Here is a 20,338-nt window from a genome sequence, read left to right as displayed (position 1 = left end):
TCGGATGTAAACATAAAGCAAAAATATAAAAAGTAGAAGATACAAAAGAATTCTTTTATAATCTTGGAGTGGGGAAGACCTATCAAACCGATTTGAGATCCAGAGGCCACAAGAGAAAAGACATTATGTATATATAAATACTTATATCTACAAATAGGTATATAGAAAAAATTGAAGTTTATATAAAACACACACACACACACACACACAAAATAACCAGACTTTTTCATAGCAGTGAAAAGAAATATCATAAGCAAATCAAAAGGCAAAAAACCAAAGAGGGGAGAAATGCTTGTAGTTCAGATCACAGTAAAGGGTTTATCCGTGGCAAAAATCACTGTTAAAAATCAGCAGGAGGCACTGAATAATGGGTAAAGAGAATGGGTAATTTACAGAAAAACACATGGTACGTAACCATGCAAAGATGCCGCGTCTCATCCATAGGAAGAGAGGTGTGTGTGATAGGAGGTATTTGTAACCAAGCACCATCTACGCGGCTCTGTGGCCTCCTCATTGGGAGAACTGCACAGCTGTCTTTCAGTTTTTGAGTTAAGGACAAACAGGTTTTAGGAGAGTTCAACAGGGGCTCTGTGACTTGCTTTTTAATTAAAAAGCAGTCCTGAGAGTTGAGCATATAAAGATTTCCAGGTGCAAAGTGGAGATCACGTTTCCGCGTAACATGGAGACGGTGAGGCCATGTCCTCACTGCCCCCTGATCTGGTGTCCCCCTTCACGTTCTCGCACCAACACCTGTGGCGTCACAACAAGATGTCCACGTCGTGGCTTGCATTTGTTTTATGTTTATAACCTAATACTCTGCCCGGTGTGTTGTGGTTTAATAAGGCCACGAGGGGACACGGGTGCTGACCTACCAAACACAATCTCTTGGTGACACAGGGTGTGGACTTTGTTTCCCTCTTGTGTTTGTTTGGACCAAGAAAGCTGAATTCATCTCAAAAGCAAAACGAAATCACAACTGAATAACCTTTAAGTTGTATTGTTTCGTTCAACAGAGTCTCAGATTCGTGGATTCCTGTGGACTCAAAAGTGTCTCCAGCTCTGTGATGGCTCCGCAGTGTCCTTTGTCTGGTTAGTGGTTAGATGGTGGGACCACTAATGCATGTCAGCGGATGGCCTTCTGTTGCAGGTCCCAGCCTCCCTTGAAACTGTTTTCCTTCCCTTCTCAGCCGAAGCTGCAGTCCTCATGCACAGCAGACCCCTGCCCACTGAAACCCCCTCCAGCACACTGGGAAAGGCAGCCCAGCCCAGGAGAAGCTCAGGGTCCCAGCCAGGCAGCCCTGGGCTGGCATCCTGGCTCTGCTATTCACCAGCGATTTCCTCCCAAGCCTCAGTTTCTTCGCCTGTAAAATGGGGATAAGACTAAACTTTGTGGAATAATTATAAAGAAAACTTGAGATAAACATGAGGTTTTATGTGTTGTGTGGTATACAGTAAGTGCTTCATAAATGCATCATAAAGGAGACACAAGGTATACTTAAGGTCTTCATGCATCGTGGTATACAGTATGTGCTTTGTAAATGTATGAGTATGTATACATTTACTTAAGTGTGTGGTATAAGCAAACAGGTACTATACAACACCTGCCTTTATAAGTTGGAAACTTAGAATGAAGAGACATGTGTGCATAGAATTGCTTAAGTCACAAGTGTTCATTATATAATTTAAAATGGAAAAAAATTATTTAATAAAGTTTAAAGATGAGGTGTTCCCCACAAAGCTCCCGTGAGACAATGCAAGAATGTTTAGAGGTGAAATGATTGAGTTAGAGAGCCTTAACCTAAAAGTGCATTAATCCACTTGAATGGTATTACCTGGGTGGAAACGTAGGCAGATAGGATGTGGCTGGGTGAGGTGGGTCCCTGGGGGAATGCCTTTGGGGTATATATGCTTTCCCCAGTGAGCAGAGCTCTCTCTCTGCCCCCTGATTGCCAGATCCTGAACTGCTTTCCTCTCTACATCCCTCCACCATGATGTTCTGCCTCTCCTTAAGCCTGGAGCAGCGGAGTTGGCCATCTATGGACTGAGACCTCAGAAACAGTGAGCGCCAAATAAAACTTTTCTTCCTCTAAAATTGTTCTCCTCTGGTCTTTTGGTCATGGCAGCAAACAAGCTGATTCAAACAAGAGGGAAACTATTGCTTCAATATAACACACTGTCCTGAGGGGATGGTCCCAAGACTGCCCATCTATTAATTCATCTGCTCTTCACAGTAACCCTTAGGTAGTTAGCTAACCTTCCTTTTTCACAGATTTGGCGCCAAGATGTTAAGTAACTTGCCCTACACCACACTGCTAACAAGCCGTGCAGGTAGGATCTATGCTTTTAACCATTGCAGGGAAAAAGTGCTCAATTCAGCTTCCCTTGCATTGTGGGCATCTCTAGGTCTTCAGGGTTCATACAGCAGTCAGTAGCCATGTGTGGATTTCTAAATTTAAATTAAAATGGAAGAAAATTAAAAGTCCAGTTCCTTAGGCACACTAGCCACATTTAAAGTGTTCTACAGCTGCATGTGGACAATGGCTGCCATATAGGACAGTAATGACATCGAACATTTCCGCCGTCACAGAAAGTGCTATTAGCCAGTGTTGTTCTGGATGAATCTAGAAAATATCAGCCAAACAAAAGACTCAAATTCAATATATACTGCATGGATTTTTTTTAATTAAATACCATCTCAGTGTTATTTGCACCTAGTACACATTTTTCTTTTTAAAAAATAAGACATGCTATATTAGCCATGAAGTTAACAAAATATAAGCATCCACATAGAATATGTCCTAAAGTGACTTCATTTACACAGCTTCTCAGGGAAACACACAAGCGACTTTCTTTTGCCTACCAGCCAGTGTGGGGTTGATCCTAGGAACTCACAGGCTGCTGGGTGGGGCTTCCCGCACTGCCCTGATGGATGCCCCGTCTGCACAGCACCCTGGAGCTGGCTGGTTCCTACTAGAAACGCAGGCCCTGCCTTCCCTGCCCAGCATTCAATCCCATGCTGCAAAACCCATCTTCAAAGCAGTCTCTGAACATGTTTAATGTCTAATCAGGGAACCCAGAATCCCAGGCTGTACAACAGGGGGCAGAGGAAGACCAGAGATCAGCGGAAGTTTAAACCCACGTTTGGTGATGTTCCATCAGGTACCTGGCAGCTGGGAGGACGGGGCTGTTCAATGGGGCTTGGAGCATCAAGGGCTGGGAACGTCAGAGCCATGAGTGACAACAGGACTCAGAGCTGGGAGTGGCTCCTACCAGCCAGTGCGCATCACCATTAGTGGACAGTCCACTTTCACCTAGGGACAGCACCCGGGAATGGCCAGCCCAGGCAGATTCGGAACTCTGGACATGAGGGCCCCCCTTCGGCTGTCCTTTCCAGCTGCCTGAGACGATCCTCTGGCCGCACTCAGGAAACCACCACAGCCTTCTGCTCAGCCTTGAGGGGTGGTGTCACTACCCAGACCTGAGGACAGGGAGCTGCCTAGGCCCTGGTGGCAGTTCCTGGGTGGCACTGTCATTGTCACCCAGGAATGACCCATAGCAGACCTGAAATTAAGGTGCTCTTGTATCCATGCATCTCAAGAGAGCTGGCTGGCCCAAGGCCACATGGCTCATTAACCAAAGTGGGAAGGGACAGGGCTGGAGGGAGGCTGGGAGCACTCAGAAGGCCAAGGCCCATCACCTGGCTGGGTGCACTGAACAGCTCCCGCTGACCTTCCCTACCACTCCGCCCCTCCCTGACCCTAGAAAAACCACCCGGAAACAGGAATATCTGAAGAGCACTGAAACCTGATCCTATTTCCCCTTGGTGTGTCCTTGCAGGCCCAGAGGTTGACCTTGAAAGGTGCCTTCTCAGCCCGTTTCTTCCTCCACACTGAACAAGGCCTCCTGTCCACTCAGAGCTCATCCTGCCGTTCTCGTCCTCAGGAACCATCAATGGCTCCCAGGCCCTCCAGGGTACACTTTCCACTCTTCTGCCGGGTATTCAGGATGCTCAGCCTCCACTGCTGATCTTTCCTGGTTCATCTCCCACCCTTTTTTTTTTTTTTTTTGCAAATGCTGGCTCTTCTGCTGGGGCAGAGTGTGTGAGACCACCCCACTCTATAGGCTCTGCTTAAATCTTAGCTTGGCCCCGTCATTGTCACTACTATCTGTTCCTGGGGCCAGAATCACCTCCAATTCTGAAAACCCTTTGGGCTCAGGGCCTGGCCTGTTGCTTTCTGTGGTCTGCTCTTGGGGCTGGGAGTGTAGCTCAGGGGTAGAGCCCTTGCCTATTGTGTGCAAGGCCTGGGGTTCATCCCCAGCCGTGCAAAAAAGTGTGCACCTCTCACAGCCCTGCAGGAGTCGCCTGCATCCCTGTGTCTCCCCCTGCTGGCTGGAGGATGGGAACCCTGTCCTGCTGGTAGCTTCACCCTCTAAATGCTTAACGAGTAGTAAATACCTCATAAATATTGTTGAACGGTTTCGATACTCATCCTAAGGGAACAAAAAGCTCTTTGTTGCCTTGGTAGGCATTTAAGACAATACAGAAGTGGTTAAGACACAATACAGAGTGGTTATCAGGACAACAGGAATTGTGAAGTCAGGGTGCTAAATCAGCATTAAGCACAATCTACAGAGATAAGTGACCTATCAACACTGGCCTGTTAACACTGTTATCTTGCCTTAGTTAAAGGCTGCCCTGGGAAGCAGCAGCTGATCTAAGTAGTACTCACAGGGTGGGGGAAAGCTACAGATCCTATAGGGCCACTCAACCTGCCGCAAGCAGCCCAGAGAGGAAATGGAAGCATAACTCTCACCTCCTAGCAGGGGCCCCTTGGGGTCCTAACAGCTGCCTCTTTCCACTGCAGGCTTTCGAGGGCTGTGATCTTGGGTTACTAGCTATGGTGCCATTTGCCAATGAAGATACTTGGGCCCTACCCCATAGGCCCACCTAAAATGTCTCCGTAGCTGGGGTGCAGGAATCTGCATTTTAAATAAACTCCTGAGGGACCCTTATGTTCATTAAAGTTTGCAAACCTTTCTTTCCTTTAAGATGATCAGGTCTGTGGCCAGAGGGAGCCACAGCCCATCTGTGAGTACAGCTGCTTCTCCCAGGCACAGTGCTGTGGCTGGGGACCCCAGCAGCCTGCACTGATTCCAGGGAAATGACCAGTACCTCACAGGTGGGTGGTGGGTCTCTGAAGGGAGAGCACAGAGGGGGTGGCTGCAGGCTGGCTCTGGGCCGAGCACCTCCAGACTTCCCAGCGGGTGTTGGGCGGGAAAGTAACTCAGATTTCGTCTGTCCTGTATAAAGACATCCTTGGCTCCAAGTCCTCCTATTCTCCCCCTTCTTCTCTAACTGCCCCATTCCTTTGGGGGAAACACGATCATGCAGTTCTCACAGGACCAACACCACGTTAGTTTCTAGAGCAGATCCAGCACTGATGACCAGAGGCCGAGGGACACTGCCAAGGTGCCAGTGACCGCGTGTTCCGCTCACAGCAGGCCTGCTATGCCCCTGAACGGAGCGAGTGGATACTGTCAAAAATACGAATTGTGAGTGAGACAGTGGGAGACGAGCCTGCGAGTGGCGGAGGATGAGTTTAGAGGTCCCCAGGGCTTCGCTGGATTTAGGAGTAAGAGCAGAATCTCTGCCTGCAGCGCCCAAGAGCACGGCAACCTTGGTCACTGCCTGGGGAGGCTCAGTGCCCTCGGGAGGCCAGAAGGCTAAGCCAGGCTGGGCTGAATTCCACGCAGCCCACCTGGAATACTCTTCTCTCCCTCCCCAACCTCCCCATTTGGAAGTTCAAGACCAAGGTCACAAGGCTTTCCAAGATCCCCCTTCTATAGAGTTCTCGATTAAAAAAAAAAACAAAAAAACTTGAAAGGCAAGTTGTAGAAAGAAGGGAGCCGTCAGCCCGGCGTGGGCGGCCAGGGGGGGGAGCTGCAGTCCGGGAGGCTCACTCCTTCTTGGTGTGCTCCAGCACTCGGTAGGGAACCCCCGGGGCACTTCGGGAGCCGTGTTCCTCTTGCATGACTGGCAGTGTGGCAGGAGCGTAGATCTCGGAAATGCTGTCGTTGTTTTCCAGGGCCCCATAGGAAAAAGAAGCTTTGAGGTCAGGCTGCACCGTCATCCCCTTGTCATGCATGTTTTGCATCCCTGAAATGAAATCCATGCCCCGTCATTATGCAGAAAGGAGGCCCAAGAGGCTGCGCCTTCCTCCACCCGCCACACTAAGCAGGCGGCCAGGGGCCAGTCATGTGCACGCCCATTTCCTGAATGCTTTAGGTTGAAAAGAGAACACTCAGAAAGGGACAGTTGCTAAGCAACAGAGATAAGTCTTCAGGAAATATGCGCACAGACCAGCCACTGACCAGCCACTGTCTGGAGGAACCACCAGTGGACCTAGAATGAGATGGGATGTGTGTTTGGACCCACGGCGGGGTGGAAAGGGCACCATGCTTTGGATGTGGTAGATGCCAACACTCGACTGCTGAATGAACTCAGAAGTCAGAGCGCTTCACTGTACTGTTGAGGGATGAGAGTAACTTAGGCATCATGGACATGAGGGGGGCAGATGCATCATGATGCTTGGAGGGTGCTGATCTTCAACACCAGCATCCCCTGTCCAAGTGCAGGGTGACGTACGGCCATGTTAGTGCTCTGTGGGCACGTGACGCTGGGTTTCTACTCACATTTGAAGGCAGAGATCTTAATGAATTCCTTTAGCCTTACCCTGTCACTCCTCCAGTTAGGGGGGACCTGGTTACTTTTGAGGGCATCTCTTCTCTTGTCAAGGAATAGACTCTCAGATTCTCCTGTCCCCAGGATGAGTTAGAAGAAGCTGACTGCAAAGTGTCTTCCTGAAGACACGATGGGTAACAGCTGGCATCTGATGGCTTAACATGCCCCCAAGTAGTAATAGTGCCAATGGTAACAATGGTGACAGTGGCCGAGGTCTGAGTGTTCAGATGGTGGCAGACACTGTTCTGAACAGCTGGACGGTTGTTTTTCACATGACCCTCACAGCTGCTGCTGAGGAGAGTGAGGCAGTTGGAGGCTCACTGCCCGAGAACAGCAGCTCTCCAGCGGCAGTGCCAGGCTGCCAATCCAGGGGGCCACACTCTGAAGCCACTCTTAGCTGGAAGGCTGTGTGGTCTCCCCACATATCTGCATTGAATCCCCAAAGGATTCTAGGACAGGTGTAGCTGCCGCCCTCATTTCCTAGATAAGAAAACAGATTCAGTGGCTGGGGTTGTGACTGAGCGGGTAGAACGCTCGCCTTGTACGTGTGGGGCCCTGGGTTCCCTCCTCAGCACCACATATAAAATAAAGGTACTGTGTCCACCTACAACTAAAAACATATTAAAAAGAAAGAAAACAGATTCATAGAGAAGGAGCAATGTGCTTGGGATCACACAGCCAGCGAGACACGGGGCTGGGCTCTGCTCTTCTCCAGCCTGCAGCTGGCCCGGGAGCACCCAGTCTGTGGAAGGCCCCTTGCCTCCATGTGGCACATGACTCAGATAATGGTCATTTGAAGGGCACAGCTGAAGAGTCTGTGGTTTGGATTTGGGGTGACTGTTCCTCAGGGAAGAGGAGTGGCTTACAAGGCATTGTTTAGCTTTTGATCTTGACAATGTTCCCCAGGCAAAGAGGACCAGGAACACACCTACAGTTGAGCAGATTCAGGTTTATGGATGCACCCCAGTAAGATGCACGCCCTGGGGAGCCAGGGGTGTGTGAGTCACAGGGTGTCCGAAAGGATTCATTCTGGGATTTGGGTGGGGGTGGGGCGGGGTGGGGAGGGGTCGAGGAAGGGAGGCTCTGCTGTGGCTCCAATGCTGTCCAGAGAGCGCGGCTACTTCTCCTGGGATCTTAGTAGGTCTTCTCGAGGAGGGAAGCCTAGGCTGAGGCTGCAGATGTGACTGGCAAGGAGGCAGGAGGGTCTCACACTAGCCTGCGGGGTTGCAGGGTGGGCTGCTGGTCTTTTTATGCGGTGTGGAAAATGTTTATGTTTTGTCTGTGCTCAGACATGACAACAGAGTGGCCCTGTTTGTGTGGTCACCCATGATGGCCAGCGTGGCCTTGTGCTATGGTTTGGATCTGGAATGTCTCCCAACAGCTCACGCATTGAAAGCATGTTCCCCAAGGCAGCAAGGTGCAGAGGTGGGCTCTCAGGCAGGACTGGATCCTGAGGGCTCTGACCTCATGAATGGACTAATCCACTGATGGCTGGGAGTCGGGAGCTGGGTGGAGGGAGGTCACTGAGGCTGTGCTCTTCCTCTCCCTGTTTCCTGCCTGCAGGAGCTGAGCAGCTTCCCTCCACCATGACATTTCTGCCTTGGACTTGGCCTGTCACAAACTGGACTGGAACCTGTGAGCCAAAGTAAGTCTTTTCTCCCTCAAATTTTTCTTGTCAGGGATTTTGGTCACACAATAAGCTTATCTGCCACTGGAGATGTATGACATGGTTCTGCTCAGCAGGAGGCATCAGAGCCAGCAGAGGACCAGTGGGCTCCTGGGATGGGGGTGGGGGGCTGCTTCTCTCTTCTCAGGTTCAAGGAGGCTCTGGATCCCTAATACTTAAAGCCAATCTAAACTGACACGTAGCGGATTTTTGGAATTTGGAGACCTCTCGAGCAGCAGCTACTGGTCTGCTGTGTGGATAGCAATCCAGGCAGACAAAAGGCCAGGTCCTCCTGCTGACTAGGACACCGAGGGGCTGGAAGACAGACTGTGGCAGTTTCGTTGTGCCTGTGCTACCAGGTCCAACAAGCGTTTGAAAACTTGCAAAGTTTTTTAAAGCAAAAGGGAAATGAAACAAAATTCAAGCTGGCATCTACCATGTCCCAGACACAGTGCAAGAGGCCCTTCCGTATGACACCACTGCCCCGGAAGGAACCCAGTTTACAAGTGAGGATGAGCAGGTGGCAAAGGTGGAATTTGAATCCAAGTCATCTGCACCACAAGCTCACACTCTTCACAGGACAGAACACGCCTTGAATCAGGAGTGTCCTGACAGCCACCCTGATAGGGTAGGGTCTCCCTTCCTTGATGTCTGACCTCCCCTCTAGTCACAAGGTACAAAGAGAAAGTTCAAGAAGCACACCTACAAACAGGCCACAGAATGTTGGAATCTAAGATTACCCGAGGTTACCTTCTATTTTCCACCAAAAATGTCTGTATATATGTATATACAAGTATTTGTATAGATATATACACATACGTAGTTCACAAACACGAACGCACATACACATACACATACACATACACGCACACACGGAGTTGACACCTCACCTATCTGGAATTCAGCTATCCAGCGCCCTCATCTATCCGGAACACAGCCGAGAAACAAGGAAGTAAGCAAAAAAGGCATCTGAGCAGCCAGATTAGACGTTTCAAGGTCCATGCACCAAAGCCCATGCACTTGACTCCTAGGGGAGCCTCGGGTCCCCACCTTGGAGCTCACTCCACTTGGTTTTACACGTAACTTGAACAAGCGGGGTGAAATGGGAAGAGTGACGTGGAGCTGCCCTCCTCAGGCAGGCTGGTCACAGCGAGAATGACAGACAACAGCTGGACAGCACGAGGTGAGGAGGTAATACAGAAAGGACAATCAACTGCTTTCGCTGGGGATGGGTGGTAAGGGAGCACCTCGGTCAGCCCTGAGGACACTCCTGTGTCACAGAATCACCACCCAAAAGCTGCTCTGTGTCATCAGTGTGTCTGCATTTTGTTAATGAAGAATGGAGATTATGTTTTAGAGATAGAGCTCCACCTTACACATTTAAGTTCATGGTCACTGGCAACCTACAGAATCCAGGACAGCAACTCTCGCTGGGGCTGGCCCAACACCCGACTCCCCAGCCCGAATCCCTCTTGGCTGCACAGCACTCTCGGTTCTCTGCTGGCCCCGCCACTCCCTGCTGTGCAGCGCTCGCTGGGCGGATTCAGGATTCACGTGTTTATGTTACTGTCCAGGCTTAAAGGCATCTGACCTTGTGCTTCTCAGCTCCCCGGAAAATTAGAACAATCCACTCCCTTGTGGAATCCAGGGAGTGAGGTTATAGGATGTGAATTTCATTCATCCTGTTTTCCTTCCCCTCTCTGATCATTCCATTCCAACAAGATGAATGGATTTTTCCACTTTCAGGCATGAAGCCTGGCGCTGCAGATCATAATTACATTCAGTGTGCATCAGGGTTTTCTCTAAAAGATCCCAAAATAGTCAGGGGAACGGGCAAGATGTACTTTCAAAACCATCCGAGGTGCCTTAGCTGTTGCCTCCTCTTCTGCACAATGAGATTTAAAAAAAAAGAAAGAAAGAAAGAAAAAACAGTCACACTGTAAAGGCACAGAACACAGTTCCTGTACCCAGCCCAGAGCTGCGCTCATCTCTTTTGCAACAGGAAATGGCAGTCATTCTATACAGAGGGCCAGTGGGACATGTGAGGTCTGAACGTTACCTGGCATGGCATCCATGGAAATGTAGGGCTCAAATGGAATGGCTTTCTTCCTGTTCCGCGTGATTAAGAAGACGCCCAGGAACGCAATGAGGCACCTGAGGGAGGGAGATAAGGGACTCTTGCAATCACAGGTGCTAAGGGAAAGGCCCCACAGCCCAGAGAGCGGCCAGGCTGGGGGTGGGGGGGTATGAACACTAGTTGAATAATAACAGCCCAGCAGCCCACGTGCCCCGCAGGCACCAAGCTGTAATCAGAATAAATCAGACTCTCCTGATTCTTTCACTTCTACTCGGCCAGGAGTCTCAGAACCTTGTCTTTAAAAACAAATATAAAAACAGAAGTACAGAAAAGTAAAAATCTTTAAACTGAAAAGGGGGCTTCCTGTGCCCCCCCAGCCCCCCTCCGCACTCCAGGTAGGTGTGTAGTCTTCCCCAGAATTTTTCTATTTTTTCCTGATAGCTTATGTAAACTAGTTTCTAAAAATAGATGTGTAATTTACATGCAATAAAATCCAAGAACCCTAAATGTACATCTGGGTGGCTTTTGCTTCTGTCATCAGGTCCCAGGCCCAGACAGAACCATTCCCCCCCTCCTTGGAAGCTTTCTGTGCCACTTCTAGATGCAACAGGAAATGGCAGTCATTCTATACGGAGAGAGCCTGTGCCTGACTTCTCACTATGGACGCCATTTACCTATTTTCAGATTCTCCTTAGTCAAATCGTACAACCTCTACTTCTTATATCCAATAAATTATTTTTAAGATTCATCTACTTGGGCTGGGGTTGTGGCTCAGGGACAGAGCGCTTGCCTTGCATGTGTGAGGCCCTGGGTTCGATCCTTAGCACCATATAAAAATAAACAAAATAAAGATATTGTGCCCATTTTAAAAGAAAATTAAAGAAAGATTCATCTACTTTATTGCATGTATTAATAATTCATTAGTTTTAGTTGTGTAGCACCCATCGTCTGAATATTCTATACTTTTTTCTGCTCTCCTGTTGAAAGACATTTAGGGTGTTTCTCATTGGAGCTTATTATAGATAAAGCTACTATAAATACTCATATTGGAGACATTTTACCAAAATATGCACTCATTTCTTTTGGGTAAAAATCTAGATGTGGAGGGCTGGGGTTGTGGATCAGCGGTAGAGCACTGGGCTAGCAAGTGCAAAGCCTTGGGTTTGATCCTCAGCACCACATAAAAATAAAGGTATTATGTCCAATTACTACTACTAAAAAAAAAAAAAAAAAGAGAGAGAGAGAGAAAGCCATCTAGATGTATGAATTGCTGGAACATGGGGCAGGCCCCACTTTTAAAAAAATGTACCTTTTTTTTTTCATGTAATGCACCCTACAAGGGGTTCTTTGTCAGCACCTACAGGCTGGCCTCAAGTTTTCAAATGGCACCATAGCGCTTTACTATACAAATACAGCACAACTAATTTATCCTATGTCATCGATATTAGCTTACCTCTAATTGTTAGCTTATATAATTAATTTAAAAATTAAATACTTCATGTGTCTTTTATGTTCCCCTTCAAATGTTCTTCCAAGTTAAGTTTTACAAATTGAATGCTACATTAAAAAAGTATACTTATTTAACATGTTTATTGATGTTGACAAATTGTACCCCCACATTCAAGTACCCCTGGTCTCCCCTGCCACTTACTTTGAGACACAGAAAAGTCTGGTGGTTCATTTTCAAAATCTAGTATTCCTCCTTAATTGGATCCAATTGTAGCCCTTCTCTTTTGCCCACCCTAATTCTAAAATTAGCCAATTGCATTGGATTGTCACCCTGAACTCCTCCAATCAGGGTGAAGGACAGCACTGGCCATGTTCAAGATGTAAGCAGGTGGACTCGGGGCGCGCGCAGGTGCACTTGCTAGCCAGGTTCGGGAAGCCCCCTCTGCTAGAAGCATAGGTTTGCCTTGCCCACCCCCACCCCACTTCTGAGCCCGTGTTTGATTTCTCATGGCACCTCCTTATTTCTACTGTAGCCAACAGAATATTATCAATCCTGTTAAGTTTCTGCAAAATGTTGGTCTCTTATGGAACTTTAATGTGTTTCTTAGATGTGGGGTAAGGATGAGAGCCTTTTCATGGGTCAAAAAGGTATTGTTTTAGAAATGACCAAGAGATTAACACCCCAAAGAGAAGAGAGGAGGAGATATTGAGGAGTAAGATGGAAGGTCCAGACCCACAGCTCCCTGGCTCTGAGGGATCCTGAGACTGGAGCCCAGCCCCCTGCTGTGCCTGGCCCAGCGTGCCCGGGACTCACCCGAGTGCAAACATGCAGATGTGCAGCGCGTCCTCCCCGACGAAGTCCAGGTAAAACACTGCACCTGTGTCAGCCAGGAATAAAAACGTCACCCATCTGTCTGGGATGGGCTAGCTCTTCCCTGCAGGGAACAGATGCCTGGAGACATTAGAGTAACGACTAAAAGCCACCTAGGGGAACAGATGGTCTCCCTGTCCCCAACCCTGCAAGCCCCCTCTCATCTTTACCTTTCTTTTTGGAATGTTTTGAGATAATATCAGACTCCACAATTGCAGAGTCCCACGTACCTACCCTTCCTCCAGCTTTTGATCATGTAACCACAATGCATGATCAAGACCAGGACAATGACACTGCCATGATGCTCCTAATGGATGCCACCGACCTTCTTTACCATTCTTACACACACACACACGCACATAAGGCACGCACGCCTTCGCCCCTCCCCGCTGTTGGGCTGGATACACAGCCCCTGTGTCTGCATCCTCAGGGGCTCTGGGCCATGGTGGTCAGCGGATGCCCAGCCAACAGCTCCACTATTGCAGTGTTGGGGGTACCGCGCCCACTGCGCTGCCCTGCAGCCTACCTCTGTCTGGCATCGCTGCAACCCCATGGCTTCCTACTGTATTCTGGGGCTCCTACCCCCTGCTTGGCTCATTTCTGACTCAACCACAGCATCTGCTATTGCTTGCAACCTTGACTTGTTTACCATCTTCTTGACCAAGGTTCTCGGTTGGGACTTAGCTGTGGCTGCTCGGGTGGAGCCGCTCACAGCCCAGGTCCTGGGAGGCTGTGTGCCCTTGTTCCTGCCCCTGAGAATGGATCTGGATCCAACCTGTCCTAAGTGCAGGGCGCCGCTGCCCAGCCGGGCCCTCTTCCAGCGGAGGTGCTTGGTCCTTATCAGCTTGTTTACTCTGAGGACTTTTAGTCACCATTGCAATTTTAAAAATAAACAACAAGCTCATTGATACACTTGAAACCTCGCAAGCTGCTTGAGAAAAAAACTGGAAAAAAAAATTGGGGGTGGAATGGAAGAAAAGGGGACTCTAATTAAATGATCGCTTTCTGAGCACCTACGATGTTGCATACGCTTCAAATACTCACGACCTCTAAAAATGATGTAGAACAGATGTCTGATCACTTGGCTAGTAGGGGCTGGGGTGCTGCAGATGACAACCCAGATTGTTGAAGAAACCCTGCCTGGGATCTCCAAGCAGTATGGGGCAGAGGCACTTGGATCATATGTAATGCTATTCTAGGAGCTAAGTGTGATTACTCCCATTTTGGAAACATGGAACTGAGCTCAGAGGGCTTAAGTGACTTTACGAAGGTCACACAGTGAGCATATCTGCACTGAGATGCTAACCCAGGTCTTGCACATTCTCCATGAAGTCACATGACTCCACAGGCAGAACCAGTCAATGGGGCAGTGGTCAAGCCCCTACCCACTGGGGTGATGCCCCTGCTGCTATGGCAGAAGACAGGAACCTATGATGGCCCCCTTACCTGCAGTGATGGCCACAGTGGTGGACAGGATGTAGCCCACACTGGCAATCAAGGAGGAGTCGTAGATCTGGGAGGCTTGGCTTAAGAACCTGCAACACAAGCACTCGGTCAGGGGCCAGCTAGGGCTGTGACAGTGCAGCTTGGTCTGAAGCGTGAGGGGACATCCTCGGGTTAGGAGAGTGGCCTCCTCACATTAGGGACACCTGTGTCCTAGGTCTGGGGCCCACCCCAACCCCCAAGTGGGCACCACCTTCCTGTTTTGCACTTTTGATTGCAGGATCCCATCATCTGAGATGCCTGTCCCACCTCTTCCCACCCTGAAAAAAGCCACTCCTGGGTCTCTTCCACCTGCCACCCCTGCCAAGAAATGCTTAGAGCACATGTCACAATTTGCCTGGTGCTGTACTTATTTTTAAAAATTTTCTTCTAAATTCAAAATAATGTGATCATTGCAGTAAATACAGAAAAAAAAAGAGAAAAGTAGATTCCCTCCTGATCTCTGCATCCGTGATTAACGCTATCTCAGGTAGAACAGATTCCTCATCCTTTCTGGGGTGGCATTCTGGGGAGGACACCCCACACACCGTCAGCTGTAGCTCTCTGTTTATGGGTTGTCCCCCATCAGGGCTGTGAGTGCCTTGGTCAGGGACTGTGGCTCTGTGCTGGGCGCCCTGAGAGGAGCCAAAGCCCCTGGCAGGCATCCACGTATGCCCTGGGGCTCAGCAGAGGCTGCACCAGGCGCTGACTCCCTGGGGACAACTGGAATTCTCTGCAGTGGACTAAAAATAACCACAGTCAGAATGGTGGTGGTGGTGGTGACCATGGTCAGGAAGAGCTGATGAGCACAGGACGTTATCTGGGGACTGCACTGGGTCTGTGTGACGCTTGGGCAGGGACTACTCTCCCTGTGATGGACAGCCCGCGCCCCAGGGAGGCTGAGCAGGAGGCGGGAGCTGGACGCCTGGGCTCAGCTCTGGGCCCCGCCACTCCCCAGCTCAGTTCCCCATGTACAGAAAGGGGACAGCACCTCCCTCCAGAGGGTGCCCTGAGGACCAGATGAGCAAGCCCTGTGAAGCACAGTGCAGCCCCGTGGGGGACCCTGGGGGCCTCATGGCTGTGGACACCAAGCCCAGGGCTGGCTTCTGAGCTGAATGAGCCTCGTGCCCCTCCTCAGGCTGGCCACCTGCAACATTGCTGGGGCAACAGGGCTCAGGGCGAGGCCCAGGCCTCCCTCGGGGTGGCTGGTTCAATTCCTGTGCTGAGAGAAAGGAACGCACACTCTCGGACTTGGGAAGGTTTGGGGTGATTTCCTGAGGAACAGAAATGACCCCCCTTACTTTCCCATCTAGCAGACAAGTGGCCGCCTCCTAGGGAGGGCAAGGCCTCGTCTGAAGTCCTCAGATGGACACATGCCCGCCGGGAGAAGAGGGGGAGCCAGGCTGCCTCACCACAGGTCCTCACAGTGTGGGGGAACAGAAAATCCACCCTGGGCTTGTCTTTCAGGTGGCACAGAGTCCCTCCTCGTGACAGCTCAGCGCCCTTGTCCCTCCTGTAACCTGGAGGTCAACCCCGGGATCGGATCCTCCCCATGGCTTTAAAACCCAATGCTGTCAGATCCAGAGGACACAAGAGCCCTGCGTGGCAAGGCCTGGGCGGGAAAGCCCTGTGACTCACGCGGCTTGGTAGATGGCGGTGGCCACCATGCACACGAACATCACGTAGAAGATGGGGTAGTCGAGCTGCAGGTTCCCCTGGATGGACAGGACCAGCATCCCAGCCACAGCCTTGACTGTCACCACTGTCATGGAGCCTGCAGATGGAGGACAAGGGCGCGGGTAGTCCCGGGAGATGCGGGAGTCAGGTGGGCGTATGACCCCTAAGGACCTGGTGAGAGATGAGGGTCGGCCAGTAGCCAACCTGCTAACGGTGAGATGAGATATTTGGGTTGTTTCTCTTCACCTCTCATCAAAGAAATGGGGAGGGGGCAGCAGAACAGACAGGTGTTTCGAGCTCGCCTCAGGGGGCCAGTGTGCTCAGTCCTCTGCACCTGAGTGCCCACCCCGCGCCCGGCTCGCAGCAGAAGCACAAGGCCCAAAGGAGCTTCAGGTGGATAAACGAACCTCCTTGGAGCAGCAGCCTCATGGCGGCCACAGGAAAAACACGGTGTGCCAAGGGTCCGGGAGCTTTTCAATGCTCAGTCATTTGTATTTTTAAAAACGTTTATCCCAAGAAGTTTCCAGTGTTTCAGAACGCACGCCCCGTGCCACGCACACACACTCCCCATGCGTGTGTGCTTATGTATTTCAGAACTCTAGTCACACAACACTGTCCTCGTGTGGCATATACATTATAAACCAGGACAGGAAATATAATTTAAAAGGGAAATGAAAAAATATCACCTGGGTAGCCTCAGCAGAGCGTCCCATCACCCTCTGGAGACCATGGCCTTGACCCGGGGTGCAGGACGGCTCCTGGGCACACACCATCAGGTGCCCTGCCAGGCAGGGGTTACAAGAACAGACCTCGAGCAGGAGGTGAGTGGGGCCTGGCCCAGTCCCTGCTCTGCCCTCTCTAGCCACAGCCTGTTGCACAGTGGCTTCTGGGCCCCTTGGCCATTGCACCAGTTTCCAAACAGCCACTGAAGATGGGCTCGTGCCACCAGGCTGCCCTTGGGAGATGAGGGGACTGGCCTGCTGCCTCAGAACCGCTGGCCTTCCTACCCCTGAGGAGAGGATGCTTCTGGACTCAGGTTCCTCCAACCCACTTGGAAAGTCGTCACCAATGAATGAAGGACCTATTGACATTGTGACAGGGCTGAGCCTCAAAACACCATGCTCAGCCAAAGGAGCCAGTCACCAAGGCCACGGGCTCCACACAGAGAAGACGCTAGAGGGCAGAGCTCTGAGGAAGGACGCTGGGTGGGGGGACGCTGGGGCTGGGCAAGGGATGCTGGGCCGGGGGAGGGGACGGGAAGTAACTGTTCACAGCACGAGGTTTATTTTGGGGGTGACAAAGCCGTTCTAGCACTAGAGGAGGGCTGCAGAGCTCCGGGGTTGCACTAAGAGCCCCGACATGTGGGCTTCCAATGGGTGTGGGGGGGTTATGCCATATAAATTCTAACTCCATAAAGCTGTCCCACCAAAATAATAAATTAGAACAATGCAAACCTGTGCTCAGGGATGGCTTTTGGGGGAGGGGCAGAAGAGAAGCCACAGGAACCAGGTCTTCGTGCCCATCCCACGTAAGCCCTGATCCTCCCGGCCAGTTGGGGTTCTCTTGTACCCCTTTTTAGAGTGAGGACAGTGGCTTAAACAGGGAAAGTCACCAGCCGGGGACCATAGCATCAGCAAGAGGCAGCGCCCAGCGGATGTGTGCCCCCTTCTCCTATGAAGTTACATGCAGGTGGGTCCGTCTGTCCACTAACCAGACTCAGGAGCCATCTCCCCAACAGAACCATCCTTCTGAAAGGACAGGAGAGGGATCGAGAGAGGGAGAGAGGAATGGGGGGAGAGGGAGAGAGGTGGGGGGAGAGGGAGAGAGATGGGGGGAGGGAGAGAGGAATGGGGGGAGGGAGAGAGGGAGAGAAGGATCTGGCTTTGCCTTGAGCCCAGCATGGATTCTGCATGGCCCCTGGAGGGCTGCGCCACCTCTGGCCTCCTCTAAGTGACCTCTGGGCTCGCCTCCCTTGCTCTGCCTGAGGCTTCCTCTCTGTAGATGCCAAGGCCCCACTCACACAGCCCACGTGGTTGCCAACCTGCCCAAGGCCATCGCCTCCTTCTATGGAGGCTCCCGAGGACAGAACGAGTCTGTCCCTCTGTCCCACTGTGGAAGCAGCAGCTCCCGGCTCTTAGGAGGCTCCTTTGAGTGAGGATCCTGGAAATGAAGGGGCTGCCTCCCTCAGCAGGACCCCTGTTCCTGCAGCTGTCCACAGAGTGCCCACCCTGGTTGGCATCAGAGGCTTCTGCATCCAGAGGCCTCGGCTCCATCAACAAAACCCCCATTTCCTTCTGAGGCCACTGGCAAAACCCCACCCCCAGGCCCCACTCACCGAGCAAAGCCACCAAGAGGAGAATCACGACGATGCTGTTGGCATTCTTCTCCTTGTAGAAGTAGAGCAGCAGGCAGAAGAGAATGATCTCCACCAGCTACGGGGCAGCAAGGGGAGGTCAGAGCGGCCACCGAGGGCCCAGGGGGGCATCCCTGCAGGGCAGGGCCATCTGGCCTGCCGCTCTCTCAGTTACGGGCCCTCTGAGTTAAAGGGACTGAACACCAAGCGTTTCCACTGCCAGATCCAGTGGGAAGGAAACGCCCCGGGAGGGGTCCTGTCCTTGGGCAGCATGGGACAGCTGCCGCTCCCTCAGGCCAGAGCTTAGAGGGAGATGGGCCGCCTCATCTCCATCGGTCTCATCAGGTTGAGATGGGCTGTCCCCACGTCACTCCTCCAGGGGTGTCCCCATCACACCTGGGCGGGTTGAAGAGGAGACACTTGTTCACCCAGCAATTTGGTCAGGAACACAGTGTTCACCCCCCTTGTCCCAACCCAGGAGGAGGAAGGCATCTGGAGTGAGGGTCAGCTGAGCTGTCTCCAAACTGGTGTGTGACCTTGGGCAAGTCGACTTCCCTAACCCTCAGCCACCCGCTCTGAGTCGCAGGGATAATAATCCTAACTCTCCAGGGACAGAGGAGGCGCTTACTAAAGAGCCTGGTCATGGGGCAGGCCTTGTTCTCAGCGCTTTATCCCCATCACACTCATCAGCAAAATAATTCTATGAAGTGGATGTGGTCACAAGTGAGCCAATGGCAGAATGGGGCTTTGAACCTGGGCAGCCAGGGCAGCCTGGCTCCTGGACCATGGACAGTCTCACCAGACCACGTGGTTGAGGTCAGGGCCAGGTGCTCCGTTGGCAGAGCTGACTACCAGACGCCCAGCCTGAACTCTGAGAGGTGCCCCCCACCCTGCATCAGTGACTGTCCTTTCCACCCTCAGAGCCCAGGCGTTTGGCCACGGCTTCCCCATCAGCCACCAGCACCCAGCAACTCAAAGCAGGAACTGGGACAGGGCTCAGCGCCCCGCCAACCCCACACCCTACAGAATCTGCTTCGCAAAGAAACCAACGCAGAAACATCAACGGGTGTTTGAAAAAGAAAAAAATTAACATCCTTATGATTAGAGGCCCTAAGACACAAGCCGTTTCTGTCGGGAGTCACCCCGGCTCCAAAGACTAACTTCCCCATACCCCGAGAAGAGCCGTCCAATGGTGAGCCCTGCTGGCTCACATGATCCTTACCCACCAATCAGAAAGCACCCCAGCCAACTGTCAAACCTTTCAACCATTAAACTGTCATAACCATCAAACCACCCGGGCTCTATAAAGATGCAGAGCTGTTCCTCAATAAACGGGCATTTTCTCCGACGACGAGCCTTGTTCATTCTTTCAGTTCCCGCGTCCCCTGCTTCTCCCCGGCCTTGGTTCCAGTAACTATGTATGGTATTTTGTCATTGCCACAGTCAGGGTGTGACCTCCTGTTGGGAGGATTCTGGTTACATTAACAATCTCATTTGCACGAGGCCATCATAATCATCTTCCGTTGCTAGGGACACCCCACCAGGCAGATGTGGGGGTCACCACCAACAGCCCCAGGTCGTGCCTGTGTTCAGCAGGGGTGGGCTGGGGTGGGGTCCCAATCTTCCCGATGGTTCTTCACACTTCAACGAGTGCTCCAACAGCCCTTGGCGCTAAGTCCCCAGGTGGCTGCCCGGGTGCTGGCGTCTCCTGAGAGGCCCTGAGTCCTGTGAGGACTGTCACACTCATCAGCAAAACAATTCTATGAAGCGGATGTGGTCACAGTCCCAAGTAAGCCAATGGCAGAACGGGGAAATCAGAATCTCACTGATTTCTTAACCCTCCATGTCTGGCTCACGGGAAGCATGCAGTAAATAGTTATTAATCTGGTCTGGCCAAGTCTCTGGCTGGAAGCGCTGCCTCACAGTGATGACAGAGTGAGACAAACTGACTCTGGGCATCTACCTGGTGCTGGGTGACCTACACGTCTCCTCATGTAGCTCCAACCACAGTCCCAAGTCCA

The 20,338-nt window shown here is 51.3% G+C and overlaps 1 protein-coding gene across 2 annotated transcripts in view; it reads right to left on the bottom strand.

The window, feature by feature from the left end:
- Positions 1–2,662: 2,662 nt before the first annotated feature.
- Positions 2,663–20,338, bottom strand: part of Nipal3 (NIPA like domain containing 3) — a 45,182-nt gene continuing 27,506 nt past the window's right edge. For both annotated transcript variants that reach the window (XM_027937151.3, XM_071617488.1), the window contains exons 7-12: positions 18,300–18,396; positions 15,926–16,061; positions 14,252–14,340; positions 12,749–12,812; positions 10,468–10,562; positions 2,663–6,157 (exon numbers count right to left, since the gene is read on the bottom strand). In XM_027937151.3, coding sequence (XP_027792952.2) covers positions 5,958–6,157; positions 10,468–10,562; positions 12,749–12,812; positions 14,252–14,340; positions 15,926–16,061; positions 18,300–18,396 — 681 coding nt within the window. In that variant the 3' untranslated portion in view covers positions 2,663–5,957. The remainder of the gene's footprint in view (positions 6,158–10,467; positions 10,563–12,748; positions 12,813–14,251; positions 14,341–15,925; positions 16,062–18,299; positions 18,397–20,338) is intronic.

The sequence above is a fragment of the Marmota flaviventris genome, chromosome 10, assembly GCF_047511675.1.
Source record: "Marmota flaviventris isolate mMarFla1 chromosome 10, mMarFla1.hap1, whole genome shotgun sequence".
Taxonomy (NCBI): Eukaryota; Metazoa; Chordata; class Mammalia; order Rodentia; family Sciuridae; genus Marmota; species Marmota flaviventris.
Note: the sequence above shows the minus strand (reverse complement) of the source record. Positions and strands in the feature narration are given on the sequence as shown.